The sequence below is a fragment of the Melitaea cinxia genome, chromosome 15 (genome assembly GCF_905220565.1).
Source record: "Melitaea cinxia chromosome 15, ilMelCinx1.1, whole genome shotgun sequence".
In the NCBI taxonomy this organism is placed as follows: domain Eukaryota; kingdom Metazoa; phylum Arthropoda; class Insecta; order Lepidoptera; family Nymphalidae; genus Melitaea; species Melitaea cinxia.
In genome coordinates, this window is record NC_059408.1 from 3357455 (window position 1) to 3378604 (window position 21150).

Consider the following 21150-nt stretch of genomic DNA (forward strand, 5'->3'; position numbering starts at 1 on the left):
TGCGAAAGACTCCTGCAGCCGAAATCACTCCACACGTATCGACTCGTCGTTCCTATGGGCCTAGTCAGTGAGATCGAGAGGGTGGTGCAGACCTTAGGCAGCTCTGTTTTCCTGAAGGAAGAGTGACCTAGGTGACATAGTGTCTGTCTGACACTATCTAAATCGTCTGCAATAGACCGACTAAGGCCAATGAGACTAATTCAGTACTTTTTAGCCCACTACGCAATAATAACGGTGTTGCAAGTTTTACGCCAACGATTTAGATGCGGTTTTTTACGTGAAAACGAGTTTTATTGCGGTGTTCCTTAGATTACCTATGTTTGGTAAAAAACTAGCAGTTTGAAAAGTACTTATTAGCTCTTTTTCAAAATTATGTATGGCATTTTCGGCATAAAATAGAATTAATGCGTAGTTTTTTTTATATTAATATTTACATCACGATTCATATAACGAAATTTTTAAATATATATTGACAAGTCCTCGTGGTATACTACTGTGGTTTCCATTTACTTTATTGTCTTAAAATGAAAAAAAAAATATTAATATAAAATGTACCAACATTAAAACTATCACTATCACTCTCTAAATTTAAGGCAGCACCACTGGGGAACTACCTCAACTTTACAGAATATAACACTAAATTATACTGCTCTCAAGAGTATATGGTGTTCCTGTATAATTAGCCAGAGATCTTGAACGTGGTCGAACAAACGATTAATCAAAGTTTATTAATCTGAGCAACCAAAATAAAGATATCTAAGAAGGGGGATTAACTTAAGGGTGAACATTTGTTTTATCATCATCACTTCAGCCAATCGCAGTTCACTGCTGGACATAGGCCTCCCCAAGTTCGCGCCAAAAATGGCGAGAACTCATGTGTGTTGCCCATAGTCACCACGCTGGGCAGGCAGGTTGGTGACTCCAGGGCTGGCTTTGTCGCACCGAAGACGCTGCTGCACGTCTTCGGCCTGTATATTTCAAAGCCAGCAGTTGGATGGTTATCCCACCATCGGTTAACTTTTTATATAATTGGAAAGCAACCATAGATATTACATAACAAAATTAACAGTATTAATCATCTGTATTTATAAGTCACAGTAACATTTGTGATATAGTAACATTGTTTTCTGAACCGTCAATGTCAATAGTAGTGAAAAAGTTATTTCCCGCGAATTTTATACAACTTGTTATAACAGACTAATAAAACTAAATTTACTAAATGATTTTAATACTTTATAAAACAATAATATAATGGATGAAATAGACGAGTTAGAACAATTAGATGAATTATTACGTGCTGATCTTAGTGAAGAGAATAAAGACAATGAGGATAAACCAACGCAAATCTGTGAAATAAATATATTTGAATCTAAAAATAATAGTGAAGATAAAGAAGTCACGAACGTGGATTCCATATCTGCTATTCATAACGGTGATACAGATTCTTCCGATGACGAGGAAAAGAGAAATTACACAGAAAGGAAGTATAACGACTATGGCACTCAAATAAAAAAATCTTTGGACCATCAAGAACAAGAACAAAACGAACGAAGAATTGAGTTTGAAAGTAGACTTCGACAAGCTAATGTTGATGTTAAAATTGCTAAAAAATCTTCATCATTTAAACAGTCACAGGTTACACAAGAAAATAATAAAAATGCATTTTGCGTGCCTGAAACTAAAAATAAAAATGTTAGTGATGTGTACACTGATCCGATTTTCGGGATTCGAATCACAAAGCCATTAATTTCTAGTTCTGCGCTATTAGACAGGATGCAAGGCAGAGAGGCTGTTAACATGCTCAGAGTAAAAAGATATGTAGAAAACGAGGATCTAACCAAAGATTGGGTATTAGCGGGGGTTATAGTAAGAAAAAGCAGTGCCAAAAAATCACAAAAAGGTAATAATTTTATAATTTGGACACTCAGTGATCTCAAGGATGATATGAAAACAGTCTCTATGTTTCTATTTCGCAAAGCATATAATGATTTATGGAAGACTCCAGAAGGCACAGTCGTAGCAATTTTAAACCCTAATGTTCTCGAGAGATCTCAAAATTCCTCCGAGCAAGCTTGCTTAAGTGTTGAGAAACCAGATAGAGTAATGATTTTAGGCCAATCAAAGGACTTGGGTACATGTAAAAGTAAAAAGAAAAATGGAGAACCATGTACTGCGTTTATTAATTTGAGTCAATGTGAACATTGTATTTATCACGTTAAACAGGAGTATCAAAAATATTCTAGAAGGCAGGAACTTCAGTCATCTACAATGGGCAAGGGACTCACTAATTTACAGAATAAAGTGTTTGGAAAGAACACATTCATATATGGAGGTAAATCTTACACTGCACCACCACCCAGTAACCACAAAAAAATCAAGGATAGGGATCAAAACAGGCTTATGTCTTTGACTGACTACTTTAAATCTGAAGGTGATAATTTAATGACGAATAAAGCACCATTTGGAGCTGGATTGATAAAAAATAACAATGGAGCATTGCATAGTCCAATGACTCAACGATTAAGTGATTCACAAAGATTAAATAATTTGTCTAATACCTCTAAAAGTACCATTAATTCTTCTCCAAGTTTAAGTCTAGCAGAAAAAGTAGCCAGCTCTCCTACATTAGGTAAAGGATTTGGATTGAAGGGCAGTGGTGTTGTTGATTTAAATATATCTTATGGAGAAAAAGTTGCCGCCAAAGCAAAGTTGAATGCAATAAAATTAGTTCAACAGAAAGGAGGTATAGAGAAACACGATCCAAATAATGTCAAAGGGACAGAAGCTGGCAAAAAGAGGGCATTGGAAAAATTAAACCAATCTGGTTCTGATGAAAATGTCTGTAAGAAAACAAAACTTGACAATAACTGCAATAAACTGAAGCCAATCATGTCTGAACGGTTTAAGAAAATATTAGAAGCTACTTCTGCTCATCAGAGTTTGATAAAGCAACATGAAGATGATGAACAAGAGAAATATTTCAATAAACTTGAGAAAAAGGAAGCAATGGAGGAAAAAATGTTAAATACATTTAAGCTTGCTTGTAAGGCAGTGCGGTGTGCTAAGTGTAAATATACTGCGTTCTCTGCTGCACAAATATGTAAGGATGAAAGACATCCCCTCAAAGTTTTGGACACTTTTAAAAGGTTTTTTAAGTGTGCAGATTGTAACAACAGGACTGTTTCTTTGGAGATTCTTCCCTTACATTCTTGCGGTAACTGCAGTGGGTCGAGATGGGTAAAAGCTCCAATGCTAAGAGAAAAGAAAGTCACACTAACTGATAGTCTTTCAATTAGAGGAGAGGAAGAAACATTCATAGGAAGTCAAGTCAGCACAGGAAAAAATATAAATCTATTAGTTCCAGAAAACTGACAATTAGGATTTTTTAAATAATTTGACTGCATTTAATTTATTGTTTTACTATTGACGTTTTAGCTATAATGCTCTTTTATAGAAATTATGAGAAGTTTTAAATAAAATACAAAATGAAAATAAAGCATAATAAAATTTTATTACGAAACTTCCAGTCAATAACACTGAACCATTCCATAAAACACAATGTCTCTGATTTCATACAAGATTAACAATAGAGTGACAATTTTAGTGAAAAAATTAAAAATTCCCCTTTAATACAATAATTCCATATAAAATTGCCACTTCTACATTACACAGGGTGCGGAATACATGGCTTTAATAATTTACACAGCCTTGATATTATTTACTACGTTACAAAACAGATCAGTGGAGCTAACAATAATGTGACACCAATATCATACCATGTTCTCTGTGTCGTTACCAATTTATTTACAATATTTCATTTTAGGGACAGTGGTCAAAAAAACAACTTGTTATAAATAAAAACAAAACATAATTGAACATTTAAACTAACAATCTGACAGATGCAATCGTGTTTTACTCAATAAAATTATATAAAAAAATAGTTGAAAGTTGCCCTGTTCAACTACATTTTTAACACATTTCATCGAGCAACATATATGAACTTTACACCTGTAGAAAGTCAGCCTTTTAATTGCATATCAGTCCTTTACATTTTATAAAAGCGTAAAAAGTATTCAGTTAATTTTTAGAACTCGGGGCACATACAATGTTAATTAAAACAAAATAAATATTAGTAAAAAATATATATTCACAAGAACATTTAATGTTTTTAATAATTAAGTATTATGTTATATCCTTCACACAAAATACATTTTTTTATGTAAAAATGTGCCAATTAACTGAATTTAAAACTGGGTTTAAAATAAAACTAGTAACCAATAACTAAGAAAAAATACATAACTGTGAATGTAATAAAACAATGTGAATGTTGAAATAATCAGCATTAAATTTATAATCATTTGCAACATAATATATGACCTACAAGTATTTTTTAAAACCATCATTATACAAAATTCACAAATCAGCAAAATTGAACGATATAAATTATTTATATAAAACAAATCTGATATTGTTGTTTTTTCAAGTTAATTTACAGTGAATTGTAACGTCTACAAATTGAATTATGATAGATGTTCCTTTAGTTTGTTTACATTTCTTACAAACACAACAATGGCTAATTTATTTTACATGGGTTAAGTTGTAAGTTTACAACATTATCAGAAGCATTTGGACGTTTATCATTCTTTTCTGTTAGAAAATTCCTGTGTATAGTTTTCCATTGAATAGAATTTTTTAACACTTACGACAAAGTATTCACGAAGTACCCTCATGCTAAAAACAAAATTTTCTAACAGAAATTTTTGACCCGTAGGATTATAAAAATTGTCTAGTAATGAATTTGTATGACCACTGCCGCTGTACATCCGTTGTCTCAATACAAAAGATACAAAAGTGTACATAATCATTCCCACTCGGTGGTCGCGGGCGGCTTAGGCGTGAGGTCGTACAACACGCGGGAGATACCAGGCACACTCAACAACTCCTTGCACATTCTGTCTAAAACCTGAGTAAACACATTTTATAATAAGCATTTATTATAAATTATACCATCAAAATTGTAGTACATGAAAATAGAATTACGAACATTTGCATGTTTATTGTGTATTATTGCTAAGGTTAGCTTGATGAAATATTAAACTAAAGACTTAGTCTTGGATGGACCTTGACCTCGTTTTTCACCAACAAAATTTTATAGAGTACATTAGCATTAATATGTTTTGAGAATCAAACTGATATTTTACCAAGAATAACAGTTCACGAAATAAAAAAAAATATGACTGACATGAGGAAAATTAAATAAAAGGGGCAATAAAAGTGCGACTAACGTCCTGCGGCATAGCGTCGGAACCGGGCAGCGCGGCCACGCCAGTCATGAAGTCGCTGGTGACGAAGGGGCGCAGCACGAGCGAGCGCTGGCACGAGGGCGCGCGCAGGCCGGCGTCGCGGTCGAAGTGCACCGGCAGCAGCACCACCGGCATCTGGGCGATGCGCGTCGCCGCGCTGCTCGACAGCAGCACCTGACGAGGCGCGACATGACGGTGCATACATCGTGACTTGACAGTGCGCTCATCGTGACATGACAGTGCGCACATCGTGACGACAGTGCGCACATCGTGACATGACAGTGCGCACATCGTGACATGACAGTGCGCTCATCGTGATATAACAGTACACTCGGGCTGCCAGACATACATAGCATGACAGTAGGTTATAACACTCAGTATTACGGGTAGAATCGTGGTCGCTTGGCTTGTAAACTAGCATAGTTAAGATTCTGATAACTGAGGTAGGGCACAGCAGGAAATTTCCTGTTCAAATAATGGAACAGACCGAGGAGGTAGTACCTCGACCTTACAGAAAATCACAGCAAAATAATACTGTTTTCAAGCAGTATTGTGTTCCTGTTGGTGAGTAAGGTGACCAGAGCTCTTGGGGGGCATTGGGTATAAGGTTTCGGACGTCTATACATATATATTACGGTAATCGCTTACATCAGGTGAACCTTACGCTTGTTTGCCGACCTAGTTATATTAAAAAAAGGGTTCAGTACACTCGAGTAATCTATCTATATCTATAATCTATAATATATATAAAAGCGAAAGGTCACTCACTCATCACGAAATCTCCGAAACTATAACACCTACAAACTTGAAATTTGGCAGATAGGCTCCTTATAAGACGCAGGCATCTGTTAAGAACGGATTTTACGAAACTCGACCCCTAAGGGGGTAAAACGGGGGTTGGAAGTTTGTATGAAAGTCCTATGTTTTAGAAGTAAGAGACTTGAAATTTAAAATGTATGCTCTATAGATGATGAAAAGGTGTCCAATAATGTATTTTTAGAAATCAACTCACTTTTAGGGTTAAAACGGGGGATGGTAGGTTGACTCAGTCATCACGAAATCTCCGAAACTATAACACCTAAAAACTTGAAATTTGGCAGATGGGCTCCTTATAGGTCGTGGACATCCGCTAAGAACGGATATTACGAAATTCGACCCCTAAGGGGATAAAACGGGGGTTGGAAGTTTGTATGAAAGTCCTATGTTTTTGAAGTAAGAGACTTGAAATTTAAAATGTATGCTCTATAGATGGTGAGGAGTTATCCAAATAATGCATCGTGATTTATATATATGAAAGAGAAAGGTCACTGACTCACTCATCATGAGAACTCAAAAACCGCTGGATGGTCCCATCCACCCAGGATGGACAAAGATGAAATTTGGCAGGGGGGTAGAGTATAGTTGGTAGACTTCCGTAAGAACGGATTTTGTGATATTCCACCGCTAAGGGGGTTTTTAATTGGGGATGATAGTTTGTATGAAACATATACAGCAGCTATAAGTTCGCCTGATAGGTTATTTAAAAAAATAATTTGCGTTAAACATCTTAATAGTAATGCATATCTTCATAACTATGCGAACGTAGTCGCGTGTAACAGTTGTAGTAACAGGTATTATAAAACAAAGTCTCCAAAAGTGTATGTGATCGATTCCTTCAAAATCTACTGAACGGATTTTTATGCGGTTTCACTTTCACCAATGGAGAGAGGGCTTCAAGAGGAAGGTTTACGAGGAGGATGATAGTTTCACTGGAGGTTTACCGGGAAAACTTTGTGACACACTGATTTCAACGCGAGCGAAGCCGCGGGCACAGCTAGTATAAATATATAGTAAAACAATTTGAAGACGCGTTGACGCAGCATAACACTGGCTATTAAGCTTGCGATCGAGTTCAATCGCCACCATATATTTTTTTTGATCTGGGCGTTTTTCAAGATTTATGAACTAAACACAAACATCTCATTCTTTTAATATTAATTTTAAATAATAGTTTCTTATTTCATAAAAAAACTTGCAATAAAATTAATCCTATAGTAAAATGTGATATCATTAATAGTTGTGATTACAAACATTTTATAAAACGGCTACATAAAGACAGTAAATTAATAAATTAATCATACCTGTGTGGCGAGGTCATCAGCCTGACGTATCGTTGATATGACCTGTTGCGTAAGGAACGTAGGCGTGATGTCAGTCACTTGTTCTTTAATAAGACCTCCGAATGCGTAACAAACCCTGTTTAAAAAAAATAAGTAAAATAATTTGATTTATTTTTATTACTAAATCACTAGTAAAAAACAAAGTCGCTTCATAATGTCTGTCCCAATGTACGATTAGATCTTTAAAACTACGCAACAGATATTGATACGGTTTTTTTTTTTTTTTGTTAGAGTGATTCAAGAGAAAGGTTAATATGTATACTACATGTATAATATGGTAGAAAAACACTGATAATTTTAGATATTTCTAACTTATCTTTTGTTGTAGATAGTATTTAGTATTAGCATTGCACCCGTGCGAAGCCGGGGCGGGTCGCTAGTTTAAATATAATGTATATTTAAAATGTTCCTTCATTTTAAATGAAAGTATTCATCAATAGATTTTTCAAGAAATTGTAGCTATATTATGTGCGCTGTACCTGTTAACGTTGTGACAGACCCTCGGTATGATCTTAGCAAGGTAGTGCATATCCTGCCAGTCGGGCGGGTAGCGCTCCGTCGACAATGCTACCGCGTAGCTGTATGTACGGCAATCGCCTGCATGTGATAAATATTATGAAAATAGTTAAACAAACATTTACCCTAAGGTAGATACGCAACTTAATGCCTGTGTTATTAAAGGTAACATCTAAGTGATTAAATATTTTTTTATTAAATATACATAACATATATTAAATAAATAAATAAGCCTTTATTTCTTTCTCATTTTTTCATACAATTATAATGGTTAAATTTTAGACCTATATAATTATTATTAGGTACTTATAGGCTATTTATTTATTTAACATATATTACACATAGAACTACTACGGCAACTACTTAGATCAGAAAGCAGGGTCACTGCAGACTAAGCCAATGGGCTAATTAATTAAAGCTCTTAAGGTCGCTTAGATAAAGCTCTGACCATTCTCCTATACAGTAAAATGGATATTTGTCAAGTAGGAATATTCCAATCTAGTTAAATGTGTGATTTCTTAGTTAAACGAGTATATAGAGATATGGTACAGTATGGTATAGATATTATATGATAATATGGTATGCGACGCGGCGGCTTGTCCGGATAAGCTCTTGTGAGTTTTTGTGGCAGGCTTATGTATGTGTTAAGTTATGTGTTTTTTTGTATTTTCAAACAAATAAAAAAAAAGTAGTATAAGTGTACACGTAGTAGTATAAGTGTGCAAGTAGTAGTGTAAGTGTGCAAGTAGCAGTGTAAGTGTGCAAGTAGTAGTGTAAGTGTGCAAGTAGTAGTGTAAGTGTGCAAGTAGTAGTGTATGTGTGCAAGTAGTAGTGTAAGTGTCAAGTAGTAGTTTAAGTTTGCAAGAAGTTGTGTATGTACGATTTTATTTTTGTGTTACCCCACACATTAGGAATTCTAAACATTTTTGAATATCATATCAAAAATTGACCGCTCCAGCGGGATTCGAACCCGCGTCTCCGACTGACCGTGTCGGCGCTCTAGCCAATTAAGCTATGGAACGATGTACCCGCTAGAGCGAAATTTTTGATATGATGATTTTTACTTTCGGTTTAAGCGAACGCCACGGTAGTACGGGAAGTGCTCACCCTGCACGCCCACGGTGCGCACGGGCAGCAGCGTGGCGGCCACGGGCGCGGCGGACGAGATGCGCTTGAGCTCGGCCTGCTCGGCCGGCGTCGTGGCGTTGGCTACGCGGCCCAGCAGCGCGTGCGACTTCACGCACATCGACGCGTACTCCACCATTATCTTCACGATCACCTGCACACGTATATAACATGGTTCATTATTTATAACGGTACTCAAACACGAGTAATTAGCAAATTAATTAGAATGTAACACTACTTTATTGTATATTAGATCAATTTTGACATTTAATTTATTTGTTCGTAAGTGGAAAAAAAATACTTGAAATACATTCAATAATTTGTCAAAAAACTTATAAACTTGTTTGTCATTTTTACTAAAAAATATTTTCATTTTCGTGAACGAGTCATATAAACTTAATTTTTAAGTAGTATAAAATTTTAATCTATCAAAAGAAAAAGCAAGACGATTAACATTCCCGCAAAAATTTAATGACATGAATTACAAAATGTCTCTTCTTATCCTGTCCCTGTACGACCAGTGTATCAACAATTAGCATGCGTCACCTGCGTCTCGGCGAAGTCCCTGTCGGCGTAGGGCTCGTCCTGGCACAGCACGCGCACGGCGAGGCCGGGCCCCGGGAAGGGCTGGCGCTCTACTAGCGCCGCCGGTAAACCCAACTCTGCGCCCAGCACGCGCACCTGATCAACACAATAAGTCATACATTTGATGTTTCTGAAAACCTTTTGAATAAACTAAATTACCTGAGCCGGGAAATTTAGTGCTTTTTCAGTTTTTAGAATTTCGGAAAGCAAATTTTTAAATAAGTTCTAATTACGACTTTATGAGTCGTAAAACAAAGTGTCCAAAGTTTTAACATGACATTTTAAAACTTATACTTGAATACCCTCTAAACTAGTCAATATTTAAAGAATCAATGGGGCGGCAATGATTAGAGGTCAAATCCAAATATTGTATACATATAAGTTTTTCGACATATGTCACAATATAGCGAAAAAGACCCGTCAGTGGGATTTTACAGGCTGAATTGAACAAAAGCTATACACCTCATCCTCACCAACTGACATCGTCCTCGTCCGTGAGAGCGAGCGAGACAATGAGAGAGAGAGAGAGAGGGAACAAAAGCTATACACCTCATCCTCACCAACTGACATCGTCCTTGTCCGTGAGAGCGAGCGAGACAATGAGAGAGAGAGAGAGAGAGAGAGGGAAAGGCAGTACCTCGTCCTTGTGGAAGTCCCTCAGCGGCTCGACGACGCGGCCGCGCTGGCGCAGCGCGCGCACCAGCTCCGTGTCGTTGTGGTGCGTCTTGATGGCGGCCGCCGCTCCCGACGCCAGCGCCGACGCCGACTCGATGAGGTCCGGCCGCAGCGTGCCCTGCCCCAGCAGCACCTGCTCCTCTCTAAGCGACGAACAAATATATATATAAATATATATTTAAACAGCAAAAAAATCTTGTCTGTTGTATGGGAGCCCCTTTAAACAATTATTTTAATTAATTTTTTAGTATTTGTTGTTATGGTGGCAACAGAAATACGTCATCATATGTATATGTATGTGTATGTATATATATGTATGTGTGTAATGTGTATATGTATGTATATTTACGTATTATATGTATATATTATGTATGTACACCTCCATGCCGTCTAATTCTTTAGTCATGTCCTTTTCATGCTAGAGGTTGTCTGGAAGAGATCGCTCTTTTAGCGATAAGACCGCCTTTTGTACATGTCTATATTTTCTTTTACGGTGTAAAATTTTTCTCTGATAGTGTACAATAAAGAGTATTTGTATTGTATTGTCATCTGTGGAAAATGACAATTGTCTAACGGAGGGGTCAGTGGAGGCTCAGTGGGGACAGCCCTAGAGCACCGGTACGCACTGCAGCTGCAGCAGGTCGCGCACGGCGCTCTCGGCCACGCGCACGAACACGTCGCCGATGATGCGGCGCTTGTCCTCGGGCGCGGCCGCGTGGCACAGCAGCGGCGTGTGCCGCACGCGCCCGCCCGCCTCGCGCACCGCCGTGCTGCCCTGCCGGAACTGCGGCAACACATAGCACACATTACACATAGCACATCACACGCGTCTGAGCCTGCGGTGCTTGAACGTTGGCCTAGAATAACATATCACGTAGCACATCACACGTCTCACACTTGAACGTTGGCCTATAACAGGAATCGAACTACTACTAACGACGAATAACCAAGTACTCCAGATACAATTCCAAAACACTAAAAGTTTCACGTCGTTGCTGACCCACAATAATAGAAAATTGCTTGTCTAGATTTACCGTAACATCCACTCGAATGATATGGACAATTGTACAAAAAAGTTATGAGTCACAAAAACATTTAAACGTGGCAACACCGGTCTTACATTTAAACATTACTCACATTATTTGCTTTTGTACCAGTTTACAATTGTTTCACCAACTCAGTACTTAGAGACCATTCACACACATACATACAAACGAACAATACAAACTACTCATACATGTAGTTATCACACAACATACCTGGTGTGCTGCATTGATGACATGCAAACGTACGCCAAGCTCCCGGAGACACCTCTCCACTTTTGCACTTTCGTTTTTACGCATGAAACCTGTCATCATACAAAAATTATATTATAGGATATTATAAGTATAATCACATTGAGAAAATTGTGAATCATCACTGTCAATCAGCTTAGCCATGCTCCTTGACCAATTAAAGCGTATTAAACTAGAATGCTGCGTTCATACTGACAATAAGCTTTACAGACAGGCTTTTTAACTAATCTGAATGAAATGAAAAAATCTTCTTAACACAAATACACAATAGAATTTTGATACAGTATGATTTTTGAAAAATTCTTACCATTATCTATATGCAAAGCGATAACTTGGTCTTCGCGTAAAGCATTTCTTAATAGGGCTGCACATACTGTTGAGTCGACGCCGCCGCTGACTAATACCTGTGGAAGAAATAAAACTATTAGAAAATAAGAAATATAAGAATATTATGAATCAAGGTGAATCACTAAGTCTAGCTAAGTTCAAATTTACGGAGGGATGTTTAACTTCTAGCTGAGCCGAAAATTAAAAATACACATTGTTTCAATAATTATTTCAAATTCGTGCGTTTGACAGTGTGATATATTTTACATTATTTTTGCCATTAATATTATCATTTTAAAATCTATTTCGAGAAATTACAGTTATAAATTACAAATTATCAAAAAATTGTAAACAACAAAGCAATTTCAATATTTATTACTAACCGACCTTACAGACGTTGTCCCATCTGGAATACAGCTACCAATTTGCTCGCTGGCATATCAATAGCAGCACCAACTACCGGGTCCAATTTCATTTTCAAACTATCAATGAACTCATAGACATATGCGCACAAAATTTGAACCAAATCGGTTCAGCCGTTTAGGAGGAGCTCAGCGACATATAGGCACAGAAGAAAATACATTTGATTGGCCATTCCTATTAGTCAACATGGCTGTAGACTGTACCCCCGTGGGTCCGCAGTACTCACGAGCACTTTGTGGTCGCCCACGGTGTCGCGGATGTACTGCACGCAGGCGTCGCGGCGCGAGCGCAGCGTGAAGGAGCGCGACAGGCCCGCCACGTCGAACAGGAAGTTCGACAGCATCTGCTTGCCCTTGGGCGTCAGGTCCACCTGCAACCAACGTCCGCGCCACCATTCAAACTGCTCCTGCTCTTACAGTAACGAAGCCCATCGCAGGAAACGAAGCCCATCGCAGATAGCAGTGCGTACTGTCGGCGGACACCGAAGGCGTATCTGTGTCGTCCGCCCCAGAAAGGGGAGAAGGACTAAGGGACAAGAAGTCGAGAATAAAATAACTTGTCGGGAATGGAAGCGTGCGCATCTGAAGGGAGAGAACCCGAGACAGTAGGGTGCGCACTCCCATGTTTGGGCCCGAATAACCACGACCGGTTGATAAGGCCATGGGTTGGAGGTGGGACTTGTTCCTGCTCTTAGACCCACCTCCACCTTTGTCCGTCCCTGGACCATTTACCGTAACCATCCTAACCTATTTACAGTAACCTTCAGGCGGAACGATCCATACAATTCTAGTCAGCAAAAAGCTGTCCAAGAATAGCTGTTTGGAAGCTATTTTTCTAAACATAAGTAGTATTATTGAATTGTATGTTTTTTAAACTTATAAAATCTTTGTAATTCACATTTACATATTTTAATATACTTCTTTTCAATTTGACTGCGTCTGTTTTAAAATGGTTCCAATACCCATTATAGATGCATCCATATAAATATTTATCAGTAAATCTTTATCATAAATTTCTAGCACTGGTTGAGAACATAAGAAAATTTTGATTATTTGGACCTAATAAATGGTTGACTTTTCCAGTTTATCTTTATTTTGCAATCTTCTTTTAGATGTTTGTTAAAATGAAACCTGTATCATTCCATTTCATTTAGCATTTTTTGATATCTACAGAATCTTCTTTCGATTTCTTTATTTTTTCTTTTTCTGTACTTATTTTTATAATTGAAACTCTATTTTCAAAAACATTTTTATTCAAGTTTTATTTCCGGGTAATTTTTAAAACTTCATTTTGTATTAATTTGAATTTCTTTATCATGTCTAATCCAATTGAAAATTCATTAACCTCTGTAATATATTAAACCTCTCTGCAGTATGTTTTAAATTTAGTTGTTTAGTATCTTGTGTATTTTGAACTAGTTTTTCTATAAATTTCTCTAATACACACACACATACAGTCTGTTCTTTTTTGATTTCCTCTAAGTACTGATCTTCAAACAGAACATTACCATCCTCATCTAAGTAAACTTTCTTAAGTTCTTCTGACATTGGTACCCAAACTCTTCATACCTGCTATCTTTTCTATAAGCTGTTTTTTTACCTTTGTGAAAGTTGGTATTTTATTAGTTCTTTGTGATGAACAATTGATTGATACTCTTCTTATATAGCATACATTTATCTTCACACATATTAAGGTTAAACATTAAATATTTGCTTTTCCGTCGTTCGCCGGCAGTATGCTGAATTCGAAACAAAGTTTCTCCATCTTGTATTTTATCTTATCTTTATGCATAAACAAAATAACGTTTTATATGATTATATCTTGGACTATGAAGGCTAGCAAATAAAACAAATTTGTGTTGCTCTGAAAACAAAGATTTTTTTATTGTCATCATTACATTAATAAATTAAGCTGTTAACCAATTACCTTAACACATACCTGAAAACATTGAAACTACAATACAAGTTTATCGTCCCCTCCTACACAGTTCCTTACTTATTTTCTTAACTATTCTACTTTTTAAATTACTACATTAAAATTCTCGTAAACGTCTAATTTGTCATGTCTATTTTTTAAAAACTTAAAAACTAATGGCATAGATAAAAAACAACGTAAAGAAATACTGTCTGTATTTTATTTACATACTTATTTTTATCTATAAAAAGCACCAAATCTTAATAGATAACATTATAACACTTTCATTTTTGTGAATTAATGTCTTAATCTTCTAAGTTTTCTAATGCTTTTTAAACCAACAATATCGATATATTAACGACAGTTACGGTGCTTATTTGACATCAAACTTTTATTGTATAATATGTCTTAACAGCTTTTAATAAATAAATCAAGTAATCTTACCTCAGGGTGAAACTGCACACCATACAAACGCATCTGCTCATTGTATATCGCAGCGATGAGATGATTGGACGACTGTGCGCCCACTCTGAAGCGGTCACCGACTTTCTGTACACTATCACCGTGTGTCAGGAGAACTGGCTGGAGTTTTTCTAGACGACTGGAAAATATAAAACAGATATTATACATCATACTTGCTTGATTATACAAACTGATTACATACTGCAAACTATTCATATTGAAAACGACATACACAATATTATATGACAAAAAATTTATGAAAAAATGGCCTGTTATATTTATTAGGTATCTTTCATGTTTGTAGTAGTTTAGTACACAAAAGAAAATATCTATGACAAGTCTTTGATTACTTTTTAACTGACTTCAAAAAAAGGAGGAGGTTACTCAATTCGACCGTAATTTTTTTTATGTATGTTCGGGGATAATTCCGTCGTTTATGAACCGATTTTGATAATTCTTTTTTTGTTGAAAAGGAGATATCTCTAGTTTGGTACCATGATAAGGAAACCAGGATCTGATGATGGGATCCTAGAGAAATCGAGGGATACTCTCGAAAATCCGCATAACTTTTTACTCGGTATACCGATTTTGATGATTTTTAATTTAATCGATAGCCGATGTTTATCATGTTGTCACATTTAAATTTCATCGAGACCTGATTACAACTTTTGGAGTAATCTTTGATAATGCGTGTTTACTTGACAATCTTTTCATCTATCTACGTTGTATTACTTGTCGATATAATTGAAGTCAGTTTTTCTTCGTTTGCTTGCAAACACAATTATCTACAGTTACTACAGACATGACAGTTTCTACGACATTAGGAATATTACCACCTGTATAATTTTATTACTGATGATAAGACTAGTGTTTTCTGTAATTTACTTCATAATGTAAGTTTAACTTGTAAACTAAACTTGTAACTTATTTCATACTTAACATTCAATTTTGATAACGTAAGCTATATTTTAAAGTGCTAACGCTATAAACGCTTGCTTTTTTTTATTAGATCAAAAACTAGACAAGTCGGCAAAATTGATGCTCAAAATCAAACATCTCCAAGACATTCAATAATAGATTTAATAAGCACTTTTGATCACTCACTTGAATAGAGGGCAAGTTGTTTCAACTTCGATTTCGTACTGTCCATCCTCCCGCGCTTCTTTCCTTAAAACCGAACCCCCAAACTCTTTGTTCAACATCTGCATACCATAACATATACCTGTAAACGAGAAGCATTGTATTTAAAACGCGATATTTCTATACATTGTGTGTCATAATGAGAAGCCATAAGAAGAATTAAAATATTATACATCGGGTTTACACTAGACAAAATCAATAAGTATTTATTATGCGTATATATATGCGTACATAACGACAAAAATTGTGGTATCTTCTCATTGGTAAAAATTAGTAAACGCTACACACTCAACGTCCGCTTAGGATTTACAACTGTGTCAGGGTTCCAAAAACCCAAAAAATAAAAAAGTAGACCACGCCCAGACTATAACGGACTATACAAATCTTTGCCATGGGTCATGGTGGAAAATCGAATCCGAGACCACCAGCGCAATCAGCCAATACTGTGACCAGTGCGCCAGCACGTCATCATAATAAATATTATACGATAAAAAAGTTACATAATTTTTTTTAGCAAATCAACGAAAATAGCAGTAAGTTTATCAAAAGTTCAATGAGGAATAATTATTATCGTAACATTTAAAAAAAATTTTTGTTACTAAGTAAATGGTAGCAATATTTTGCAATTGTCTCAACATAAATTTAAAGTGATTATTAAGAAGAAATTTAAACAAAAAAAGTATCATTCGGTGCAGGATTACATAGTTGATAAAGATATTACAAAAAGTTGTACTAAAACACAGTTTATATATTATTTTTAAAAGAGTAATTTGCGGAGTTTCCTCCCGATTCTTCTACATTCCGAATCGGTGGTAGATTCACTTAAAATAATAATCACTTTAAAATTGTAAAATGACGATTCGAAAGTGCTTTTGAAGCCTATTTAATAAAGTTGTTTTTGAATACAAAATTCGCAATTTCATTTGTTACAAATATATATTAAAAAAATCTTACCTAGAACCGGTAGACCAATCTTGAAAATATCGGCATCGTATCTAGGTGCATCTTCTGCGTATACAGAATTTGGTCCTCCAGATATTATAATAGCGCGATAGCCCGCCTCTTTTAGGTGGTAAGCCGGCGTGTCTAGCGGCAGGATGTCTGACTCTACACATAGTTCTCGAACCCTCCTGTCAATCACCTGTTCATGATAAGTATATTACATCACTTAGGGGTCTCCCTTGTAATCTCAGAATGCAGTTAGTTGTCGTTTAGTGTAAGTCTAACGGAACTCTAATACTGTTAGATGTTTAATTGTTGACGAAAGGGTTATTTAAGTTAAATCATAGTACAACACAGATATGGTAATCTTATATAACAAAACAGTTGAATAAAAAAATATAAAAAAAACTTTTATTTTTAATTTAAGAAGAAACAAAATACTTACTCTGCGTAGACATATCAGGTAAGTACTTTTTACGTTAGATTTTTAAAGGCTAACGGAGCCATCTGATGTTAAATGGCTACAGTCGCCCATTGGCACCATAAAAGGACTTGCAAGAGCTTTAGGGAAAAGATCTGTACACTCGACGCTTTCAAAGCCCAAAATTATAAGGAAAATCTCTGGACATATGTAATAGATCAATTAATTACGGCCTAAAATTACCTTCCCGTACTGTGATCCAGCATCCAATATGGCAACCTTATCTCTCCCGTGAGTTGCACCATTGGCGCCGCGGTACTGTCCTTCGTTACTGGCTGTGTGCATCTCGCCGACTCGCCAGCAGCACTGATTAAAAAAAAAATACAATTTTATAATGCCTCATATAAGCTTTTGGGTGACTGGTCACCGCAACCATGGCGCCTGATACGACGCCGAAATGTTGGGAGTTTCAAAATAGCAATCTCGGTAAGTTCCGTATAATCAAGTGTTCAGCGACCATGAAAGTTTAAAAACATATATAAATACTAATTGTTAACAGCTCAATAGTTAAAGATCAGGCAACCAAACAGAAACCTCCTTGGTTTCCTAATAATTCTTTTAGACAGTAAAACCTTTTTGACTCCTTACTATATATTGCTGCATGAAGTTATGCTGGGCCGTAACCACTTGACTTCACATGAAACACCTTGTTTAATAGCTATTTTGATAAGTATACAAAATAAATTACAAAAGTTATTATAACACTGTCATGAGAAAAATTACTTCTTTGTAGACTTAAGCCTAACATTGGGTACATCCCCTTTAATTCGATTGCACAACATAACTAAATATAATTGCAATGTTTATTTACATTATACATATTTATAAAATAAATAAACAATAGAGAATCTGAAGATGCCGATGTTCTTATGATAATAAAAAGAAGGATGTTACTTGTTTATTTACAATTATCTATACAAATAAATAAAATTGAAGTATGTGTTTGTAATATTAAAATAACCGCTTTTTACTAAATGCATATGCATGTGTATACACGGCACATATACCAAAATAACATTTTTTACAAATTTTATCTGTCTCTGTCTGTCTGCCTGTTTGTTTGTTCCGGCTAATCTCTGAAACGGCTGGACCGATTTTGACGGCAGTTTCACTGCTAGATAGCTGATGTAATAAGGCTACTTCTATTTTAGAAATTTATTTATTTTATAACTATGAACTGAACAATAAATTTTTTGTTAAATTCCATGCAGACGAAGTGCAGGCACAGCAGTCCTTTCACCTTCACCTTTATAACTATATTGAAAAAGTCTCTTTTTATCTCAAAAAAGTTTCCAATCATTGGAACTGGGTATCATAATACAATAACAGGATTTTATATGTATATGTTCTAAATGACTCTATAAAACCCTCACATGAATTTTTTATATATACTTAACAAAATTGTAAGTGACATATGTTTATATGAGTTATTTGAGCAAAAAAAAACATTTTAGAGTTTCGTAATAGTAGCAACTCTTTTATTTGTATTAGATTCTACAGAATTGTTTTTGATGATTTAACTTAAAGTGTAGAATTTTTTATATGTTATAATTGGAATACTTGACTTGGTAATTACTAAGTGAATATTTATATAGGGCATCTAATTTTGAAATCGTCATGAACAGGGTCACAAACTAGTACCATATACAGTATAATAATACTTGGTAAATGAACTGTAAATAAGAAATAATTTTTGTTGATAGTTTTGTCTCTCCATACAAGGTTTACGTATGTATCTTTTAAGAATATCCAAATCTTAATAGTTGCATATTTAATTTATATAGTGTATAATCTTTATGTGAAATCATTTATTGAATTATGGGAAAACAATTATTTAAAAATATTCAATTAACTCGCTGCCTGGACAAACTTCGTTCTGCCAAAAGTTAATATTAAATTTAATTTTTAATTTTTTTTTAGCATTAAAACCTTTCAAGGAATATACAAAAAATAAATTTGCCGAATTGGTCGAGCCATTCTCGAGTTATGCGCATAGAACATTCATTTTTATTTATTAAGATTATTATTATTCAAAAAATAAAGACAAATTATTAATATTACGATAAGTCATATTTAAACACTCTAAATTATTGCAATACAATAACAATATTACTTAATAATTTTTAATAAAAGTAATGTCTTATTTATATCAAGTTTTGTAAAATTTTTACATTTCTATTTTTACAAATTAAATAATACAAATAAAGGTTAAAAACCTTTGAACGCAAACAAACAACATTTTACACAAAGCAATTGCTTGCAGCTGAGTAAACAACCTGTCGTAACACTACTAATAGAATTAAGAAATTCACAATTAAATTTTTTCATACTAACCCTACCTTATTCCACAAATTCTTAAATCCAATCATTACAACACAAAAATATATATCCGAATTCCATCACTGCACAAATTCTCATTATTACTGTCAAAAAATTACAAGTCACAACAATACTAATGTCATTGTTAAAATAAATAAATATTACAATGGTTTAAATACAAAAACAAAGAATAAATAACATTATATATGTATCAGATACAAGAATAAAGACCAAACACATTTGAGTTGTGAGTGTGAATAGCTATTTATAGAGAGCATCCCACATGATGCTTATGAACTAATCTATAAACACGTAGTGTGCTACACTAGTGAGTGAAAGAAGCAGTATTGCTATTTCCAATTACTTTACATACATTATATTGATGATGAAATATATATTTTGAAAAAAAAAAATGGTACTTAAATGAAATTCTTATAAACATTTTCCACTATTTAGAATGATATTTTTTTTTTTTTTTTCACAAACATGATATTATGAATTAAAAGATCAACAGGTTATTTACAAATAACATAAATTGGAATATTGGGTTTTGTTTGTATTTATAAAAGAATAAAAAAAAGATTAATAAGACATTGTTATTTGAAAATTGTTAATAAAATTTTGGAAATTCGATAAATATATATATATATATATATATATATTTAATCTTATAATATACACACACTGTCGTCTGTTCCTATGGTAAGCAACTTAATGCTTGTGTTATGAGTAACAGCCGACTGTTATAACTATATATATTTTTTTAAATATACATAGAAATAATACATATATAAATACAAATATTACACCCAGACTCAGGCAGGAATCGAACCCGCAACCCGCGGCACAGAAAGCAGGCCCACTACAAACTGCGCCAACGGGCTGTATTACTCATAAGTTTAGATTTTTTACTACAAAGATATCAATATTGCTTTATTATTAGTTGACATGCTAAAAGATAACTATGTATCGGAATGCGCAAGAGTCATTTGTTGATTAATTTTTTTAAGTTGAATTATATAAGTTTTAGAAAGTTTTAGTTTTTCTTTTAATTGGAATTAGTCTCATTTTTTAACAAACTTGCTTTTTAATTTTACTTTAAATATTAATTAACTTTAAAATTTAATTAACTTTTTACTTGAATATTTACACCGATGCTCACACAAATAAGGAAAAAAAAATATAAAATGTAATTTTAAAATTTTTAACAAAACTCCTGATTTCATTGTTAAAAAATAAAATAGTCTCATATAAAATTTAAAAAAAAAATCAATTATTTTAATAAGATTCTAGATAATAGAAATAAGACATCATACCTTATAAATTACCAAAAAAAAATCTAAATTAAATTTCGTTCGACAGCAACATAATTATTGTAGTGATCACTGTAGGATGACAGATACTAAGAAAGAGCATAAAATTTATCACAAATTAGGAAAGGTTATGATACTATGATAATAATTTTATCAAAAAACTATGATGAA

General features: G+C 34.5%; 2 protein-coding genes across 2 annotated transcripts; one reads left to right on the forward strand and one right to left on the reverse strand.

The window, feature by feature from the left end:
- Positions 1-1143: 1143 nt before the first annotated feature.
- On the forward strand, positions 1144-3496 carry LOC123660732 (protein MCM10 homolog). Its single transcript, XM_045595781.1, has one exon. The coding sequence runs from the start codon at positions 1252-1254 to the stop codon at positions 3370-3372; it is 2121 nt and encodes a 706-aa protein (XP_045451737.1). The 5' UTR covers positions 1144-1251; the 3' UTR covers positions 3373-3496.
- Positions 3487-19921, reverse strand: LOC123660733 (GMP synthase [glutamine-hydrolyzing]). The gene is made up of 16 exons (XM_045595782.1): positions 19687-19921; positions 17531-17653; positions 16879-17065; positions 15889-16006; positions 14767-14923; positions 12635-12778; positions 11966-12062; positions 11623-11711; positions 10990-11147; positions 10326-10506; positions 9650-9784; positions 9086-9257; positions 7942-8059; positions 7424-7538; positions 5286-5477; positions 3487-4963 (listed from the first exon to the last, which is right to left on the reverse strand). Exons 1-16 carry the CDS (start codon positions 19714-19716, stop codon positions 4862-4864), a joined length of 2118 nt encoding a protein of 705 aa, XP_045451738.1. The 5' UTR covers positions 19717-19921; the 3' UTR covers positions 3487-4861.
- Between the last annotated feature and the right edge of the window lie 1229 nt (positions 19922-21150).

Bases quoted from the DNA above. Each gene is read 5' to 3' on its own strand.
- LOC123660732 (XM_045595781.1), top strand. From the start codon at position 1,252: ATGGATGAAATAGACGAGTTAGAACAATTAGATGAATTATTACGTGCT.
- LOC123660733 (XM_045595782.1), bottom strand. From the start codon at position 19,716: ATGATTGGATTTAAGAATTTGTGGAATAAG. The intron at 12,779-14,766 runs GTAAGATTACTT...CGTTGGTTGCAG, and splicing joins GTGTGCAGTTTCACCCTGAG to GTGGACCTGACGCCCAAGGG. The intron at 11,148-11,622 runs GTATGTTGTGTG...GTGTTGCCGCAG, and splicing joins TCATCAATGCAGCACACCAG to TTCCGGCAGGGCAGCACGGC.